We start from the raw sequence: 6,648 nt of genomic DNA on the forward strand, positions 1-6,648 counted from the left end.
TCCGAATTGATACGACAACTCTACTAGAGGCGCACACAGATATCACGCCGTGTAGACAACGGTATCTTTATATCTGTAGTATTTAACCAAACGAACCATATACTATATGAATATCTATTCGTAACTATCTGTTTTTTCTGTATATATAAGATGGATCGCAACTACTGTCTGTAGGATGTATACCTAACACGAGAAGGACACGTGAGCGGAATGCGTCCCACGCCAATACGGCTGGCCGGCCCCGTCACCTATTTATACGGTCCCCATCTCTCCGACCCGACCCGCTATCCCCTACGGCTTTTACTGCGCCCTTGGAGCAAACAACCACAAAGGCACACGACGCGCGCGAGCAGAGCAAGTCGGCAATGGCGGAGGGGAAGCTTTTGCGGTCGTTCCTGGAGGTGCCGAGGGACTCGCACTTCCCCATCCAGAACCTCCCCTTCGGGGTCTTCCGCAGGAGGGGCCAGCCCGAGGGCCCGCCGCGCCCGGCGACGGCCATCGGGGACTTCGCGCTCGACCTCGCCGCCGTCTCCGCCGCCCGCCTCTTCGACGGCCCCCTCCTCTCCGCCTCGCCATGTTTCCACCAGGTACTCGGCCTGCCCATCTACATGCTCCGCATCATCTGCTTGAGATTGCTACTGATCTGATGCTTAGAGTAGAGCGAGCTTAATTTTTACAATCCAACTGATTACTGGCACAGCGATTGGAATTTTGGGGAATTATTGCCCAAGTTGTTGTAGAGACTAGCACTTTAATAGTACTGAGTAGTTAAGTTTGCGATTAGTTTCTGTGGTTAATTACTGCTCTGTGCGCGCAGGAAACGCTCAACATGTTCTTGGGGTTGGGCCGGCCGGCGTGGAAGGAGGCGCGCGCCACGCTCCAGAAAATCCTCTCAGGTTCTCTTTGTTCCTCTTAGCTAACTTGGATTGTGTTAGTCCTTGATTTTACTTTGTTATTACTGTTCCATGGTAAGCATGGCGTTGTGGGGAATAATCGTGATGCCAAGCTATTCAGCCCATAGTGATGTTTATCGTGTTTAATTATGCTGCTGATGTAATGTACTATGCCTTGTGAGCAAGCGCAAGTTTCAAACAGTTTTTCAGTATTAGTTCTAATTTGGTCATGGTTTGGTTTTTGTTGATTATAGTCATCTGATTTATCATGGCACGAAGTAAAGTGCAAAGACCCTGAAGGAAATCTTTCCTAAAAAATTATTTCCTTGTTTCACTGTAGCTGATGAGCCGGTGCTTCGTGACAACGAGGCCTTGAGGAAGAACTGCCTTGTGCCAATGGTGAGCTTGACAGCCATCTAGCTCCTACCTTTTTTTTCTGGAAAAGCAAAGGAATATTTTAGTTTTTGAATAAGAAGCAAAGGGATATTGATGAAATTGCTGATGTTATGTTTCAACCTTGTAGAGTGATGTAGAGATGCTTCTTCCTATCACGGTAGGAGACTACACGGATTTCTTTTGTTCTGTGCACCACGCAAGGAACTGTGGATTCATCTTCCGTGGACCACAGACTCCAGTCAATCCGAATTGGTAATGTATTCTCTTTGACCATGCCCTGTCTCGATACAACCCGACGTTATGATCAAGCATGTCAAACAACTTGAGCTTAGGCATAGAATGCGCGTGAACTGTGTGCTAATATGTTCTCCAGAAAATAAAAACTGTGCTTCTATGGACAAGGCACTTGGTGCAATCTGATCCCAATACATCTAGATTAGAGCCTGGCTAATAAGAAGATTCTTTTTTATGGTCATATGGCTACCTTTTTGCTTATATTACCTAAAGCTAAGCGTACACAATACATTTTTCTGTTCTACTCATTTGCTCAAATTTCATGGGTTACAGATTTATAAAATTTGTGAAGTTGTGCTGCATGCTGTTCAGTCGTTTCTTAGCACACTTGTGCTCTAATAATACACAGGTATTCTTAATTCTGTCACTAACTGCAACATGTTTTTATTTCATTCAGGTTTCATTTACCAGTTGGTTACCATGGACGGGCATCATCTGTAATCATATCTGGAACAGACATTATTCGACCCAGGTACACATCCCAAAAGTTTTAAATAGTTGTTTATATGTTTATTTTAGTGCCCTGTCTGATTGAGCAGTAACCATGAGCTGTTTTCCAATTTTATTCACTTTCTGAAGTGCCTAATTTCTCCCAGCCTGCCCCTTTGTCATAATTCACTATACTGTGCACATTTTTGTTGCATTCGAACCTTCTATCTCATGCTATAAATAATATAACTTAATTATATATATGGCTGTTACACTGGAACCTCTATGACTTTTTTTTGTTCACTATCATTCACTTGAAATCTTGCTAATATTATCTTTGTCTGTTCTTGCTAGAGGACAAGGTCATCCAACAGGAAGCTCTCAACCTTATTTCGGCCCTTCTCAAAAGCTTGATTTTGAACTTGAGATGGTTAGCTTCTTACATATACCTCTTAAATGTAGTGCTTGATATTCTTGTGGTTATTGTTGACATATCTTCGCTAATTATCCAAATACTCTCTAATGTCGTAACACTTGTAATGTCTTAACACTTGTTTGCATTCATATCGAATTAACCTTGATTCACTAATGTCGTAACACTTGTTGCTTTCAGGCTGCCATTGTTGGACCAGGAAATGAACTGGGCAAACCTATTGATATTGCTGATGCTGAGGATCATATATTTGGCTTAGTGGTAATGAATGATTGGAGTGGTAGGTATCCGTTTCAATGTTACTTGTTCTAAATTGTTTGCCCACTGTGTCTGTTCTGACTTTTGTATACTATATTGCAGCCAGAGATATTCAAGCCTGGGAGACCATACCTCTTGGACCTTTCCTTGGCAAAAGCTTCAGTAAGACACCTGATATCAGCAGTATAATGTTTTTAGGATAAGCTTTGAATCACGTGTTGTACAAAAGTTGAAATGCTGCATGTGTAATGTTTGTTTTCTACTGGTGTTCGTTTCTAGTTCAATTCTTCTCTTATTCAGAGTTCTGCATCTCTTGCTATATGTAATCTTCTGCAGTGCTTCATGAAGAAGTACACTTTTCCCTAAATAACAGTCTCCCTTCCATTTTGTAAAATTTAATTTCTCTAGGTACATCTGTATCACCTTGGATTGTGACTCTGGATGCCCTAAAGCCTTTTGCCTGTGAGGCTCCTAAGCAGGTAAGCAATTTTTATTTTGTTATTACCAGTGCTATTTCTTTTGCTAATGAGCATTTTGCTCTACTGTGAATAACTAATTTGTTTTGTGTTACAGGAACCTGAGCCTTTGCCTTACTTAGCTGAAAAGAATCATATAAACTATGACATTCCTCTTGAAGTACGATCTTGTCACATTATTGCCTCGTTGTTTTGTTTTTGTCGTTTCTTGTTGAAGTCAATCTGATTATTGCATTTTTTTTCTGTGCAAGGCTTGGATTAAGCCCAAAGAGCAAAGTGAAGCATCAGTTGTCACTAAGACCAATTTCAAACATATGTAAGCAGTCTGTTTACATGACTTTTTCCATCAATCTTCTTTGTACTACGTTTTAATTAGAGGCATAATTCAATCCATGGTGCATACGTATTTTATTTCTTACTCAATCTGCTGGTCTTCTCTGTGTGTATATTCATGGTGTATCCATTGGTTTTGTTACCAAATTCTCATTCCATTTAGTACTAGTAAATTAATGTGTTAAAATATGCCCGAAGTGCCCTTTTACCTCGGTGTGTAACCCATGCATACTCCTGTAAAACTATTTTGCAGGTACTGGACTGTGACGCAGCAACTAGCACACCACACCGTGAATGGATGCAATCTGAGACCAGGGGATATGTTTGCAACTGGCACCCTCAGTGGACCTGTATGGAGTTAACCATTGCAAATATGAGTTACAAACATGCCAATCTACAAATCACTGTACACATCAACACTGAATGACTCGCCTTGTTTCAGGAACCAGACTCTCTGGGATGTTTGCTGGAGATAACGTGGAACGGGCAGAAGGAGATATCGGTTGGGAACTCGATCCGCAAGTTCCTCCAAGATGGAGATGAAGTCATCTTGACAGCCTGTTGCAAGGTTCGGTGAACTCATCTTTTCTTTGTTGTCATCGAACATTATCGGTCTTGAAAATTTAGAAGATTACCCGCAAAAAAGAGAAAAGAATCAAAGATGATATGATGTGTGATCTTGATGGCATCTGGGTTTTCAGGGCGAGGACTACAACGTTGGATTCGGAACCTGCACCGGGAAGATTCTGCCGTCGCTTCCATGAGCCAAGGCGATGATCTTCAGTTCTTGGAATAAAGCAGGCAGTGTATTTAGCAAGCTGCCATGTATCTTGAAGGGCTTAGCAGTGGTGGTAAATAGTAGTAATAAAATTGGGATGTATGTATTCCCCCCCTAGTGATGTGATAACTTGATTACTTTTAGCCGCACTTCCTCGATGATATCGTGATTCTACCGTGCGTCATTTCGTTTTCTTCCTTTTTCTCCTCTGCAACACCGCAGGAGGATGGGATGCTGCGATTGTTCTGAAGTAAATTTTGTTGGGTTTCGGCTGTGAGCAAGAGCAACGTTCTGAAGTAGATTGTGGTGGGTGGTAGCTAACTATCACCAGGGCCACGGCATCACGTTGTTAACATGCATGGGCCACTTCTTAACAAAAATCAGGCACTTGCTATCATTGACAAGTTAACTGTCAGCTGCTTACACCAGTTGTTGATTTAAGTAAAACTGAAAACAAACGTATGATAGGAAGCAAAAAAGAAAGAAACAAAATTAATCAAATCAAATTAACAAAAGAAAGAAAGAATCCGGATCCGGGTGGGTGGGTGTGTGGTTTGAATCAGAGGCATGCGAGCTCCTTGACGACGTTGACGGACGTGCCGACGGCGTTCTTGCAGACGGCCATGGTCTTGTTGTTGGTGCCGGTGTACTTGAGGTTGACGTTGACGAGCTGCAGGCCCTGGCAGGGCACGTTGTTGACGCAGTTGAGCGTGACGGCCTCGGGCGTGGCGGAGGTGCCGACGATGTTCTTGAAGACGATGTCGGCGACGACCACCTTGGAGGCGCCGGGGGCCTTGGCGCAGATGTTGTTGGGGCAGTACTTCTGGTCGATGACGATGGGGTAGGAGACGTTGTCCATCTTGACGTCGTCGTACACGAAGCGGGTGGCCCTGATCGCCGACTTGGAGTCCTCGTACGACTTGATCCGCAGCCCGTTGGTGGCGCCCTTGATGGTGCAGTTGGTCACCTGGATGTCCTCCACGTCCTTCTCGTCCTTGTACCGCCCCAGGCTGCCCACGCTGATGCCGTGGCCGGGGCCGCACCGGGAGCCGTGGATCTTGACGTGCTTGGTGCCGGGCCCGATGGAGATGCAGTCGTCGCCGACGCCGATGTTGGTCGCCTTGATGGTCACGTCCTCCGAGTCGCCCATGTGGATGCCGTCCGTGTTGGGGCTGTTCCCGGGCGCCGTGATCTCCACGTTCTCCACCAGCACGTTCTTGCAGTTGAAGAGGTTGAGGTGGAAGAACTTTGCGTTCTTGAGCGTGATGCCGCGGATCGTCGCGTTGTTCACGTAGTCCAGCACCAGGCTCTGCAAAATGCATGCATGCATGCATGCGCCTCCGTCAGTCCGTCAGCGAAGCGACGATTTGGTTTTGGTTTTGGTTTTGGTTTTGGTTTTTGTTAATGGAGATGCAAGAGAAGTAGAGAACGTACGTTGGGGAGGATCTTGCAGTCGTAGTGCTTGCTGCACATGTTCTTCTCCCACACGAGGGGGCCCTGGCCGTCGATGACGCCGTGGCCGTTGATGGCGAAGTTGTCCACGCGCATCACCTCGATCCAGTTCTTCTTGTAGGCGGTGAGGTCGCCGGTGCCGAGGAGGTTGCCGTCCAGCCGGATGATGATGGAGGAGGTGCAGGGGCCCGACAGCTCCAGCGCGCCCACCAGGAAGTTGCCCGGCGGGATCACGATCTTCTGCGTCCCCGTCGCCCCGCACGCGTTCTTCCACGCCTTCATCACCGCCTGCGTCGCGTCCGTCTTGCCGTCGCCCTTGGCCCCAAGCATCACGATGTCCAGGGGCCCCGCCGGCAGCGACGGCGCCCCGCCGCCGGGCGGCTTGGGCAGGGGCAGGGGCTGGTACGGCGGCAACGCCCACGCCGTGCTCCCGAGCAGCGCCGCGCACAGCGCCACCGCCACCGCCACCGCCGGGGCGGCGGCATTGCTTCTTCCCGCCATTACCATCTTGATAGTAGCTACGTACCTTGGTCTCTGGCTGGGTGTGGTACGGTGAGGCGAGAGGTGGACGGCGACGCTGGCCGCTTATATGCGGCGGAGGCGTGCTATGTTTAGCTAGCTGCTAGTACGTTTCGACGCGGGTTCTTGGCGCCAACGGACGCGTGGCATTGGCGGGGCCGCTCCCGACGATCGAGCGCGGCTGTCCGCTCCGTTTCCCCGATGCCGTCTCATCTCCGTCTGACGGATTCCTCGCGCCATCGCACGCGCGTCCCTCTAGAGTCTAGACCGTCGCTCGCTCCAGGTGCGGTGCGGGAGGCAGGATGGAAAACAGGTGGCGCTTCTTTGGTTGGTTGTAGGCACCACTGGCGCCTCACAGACTGCTGGTTGACTCTCTCTCTCTCTCTC

At 47.7% G+C, this 6,648-nt stretch overlaps 2 protein-coding genes across 2 annotated transcripts; one reads left to right on the plus strand and one right to left on the minus strand.

Annotated features, from left to right (window-relative positions):
- The first annotated feature begins 278 nt into the window (after positions 1-278).
- LOC119322657 (fumarylacetoacetase) lies at positions 279-4,487 on the plus strand. The gene is made up of 14 exons (XM_037596146.1): positions 279-587; positions 818-896; positions 1,234-1,292; positions 1,417-1,541; positions 1,981-2,055; positions 2,367-2,442; positions 2,626-2,725; positions 2,806-2,865; positions 3,112-3,182; positions 3,277-3,339; positions 3,431-3,495; positions 3,766-3,862; positions 3,955-4,080; positions 4,214-4,487. The coding sequence occupies exons 1-14, from the start codon at positions 366-368 to the stop codon at positions 4,274-4,276; spliced, it is 1,281 nt and encodes a 426-aa protein (XP_037452043.1). The 5' UTR covers positions 279-365; the 3' UTR covers positions 4,277-4,487.
- Positions 4,488-4,660: 173 nt separating this feature from the next.
- On the minus strand, positions 4,661-6,438 carry LOC119322658 (exopolygalacturonase-like). Its single transcript, XM_037596147.1, has 2 exons — positions 5,725-6,438; positions 4,661-5,599 (listed from the first exon to the last, which is right to left on the minus strand). Exons 1-2 carry the CDS (start codon positions 6,247-6,249, stop codon positions 4,850-4,852), a joined length of 1,275 nt encoding a protein of 424 aa, XP_037452044.1. The 5' UTR covers positions 6,250-6,438; the 3' UTR covers positions 4,661-4,849.
- Positions 6,439-6,648: the final 210 nt, after the last annotated feature.

Source organism: Triticum dicoccoides, chromosome 6B (assembly GCF_002162155.2).
Source record: "Triticum dicoccoides isolate Atlit2015 ecotype Zavitan chromosome 6B, WEW_v2.0, whole genome shotgun sequence".
In the NCBI taxonomy this organism is placed as follows: domain Eukaryota; kingdom Viridiplantae; phylum Streptophyta; class Magnoliopsida; order Poales; family Poaceae; genus Triticum; species Triticum dicoccoides.

Bases quoted from the DNA above. Each gene is read 5' to 3' on its own strand.
- LOC119322658 (XM_037596147.1), bottom strand. From the start codon at position 6,249: ATGGTAATGGCGGGAAGAAGCAATGCCGCCGCCCCGGCGGTGGCGGTG. The intron at 5,600-5,724 runs GTACGTTCTCTA...TGCATTTTGCAG, and splicing joins ACTGCAAGATCCTCCCCAAC to AGCCTGGTGCTGGACTACGT.
- LOC119322657 (XM_037596146.1), top strand. From the start codon at position 366: ATGGCGGAGGGGAAGCTTTTGCGGTCGTTCCTGGAGGTGCCGAGGGAC. The intron at 2,056-2,366 runs GTACACATCCCA...TGTTCTTGCTAG, and splicing joins ACAGACATTATTCGACCCAG to AGGACAAGGTCATCCAACAG. The intron at 3,183-3,276 runs GTAAGCAATTTT...TTTGTGTTACAG, and splicing joins CCTGTGAGGCTCCTAAGCAG to GAACCTGAGCCTTTGCCTTA.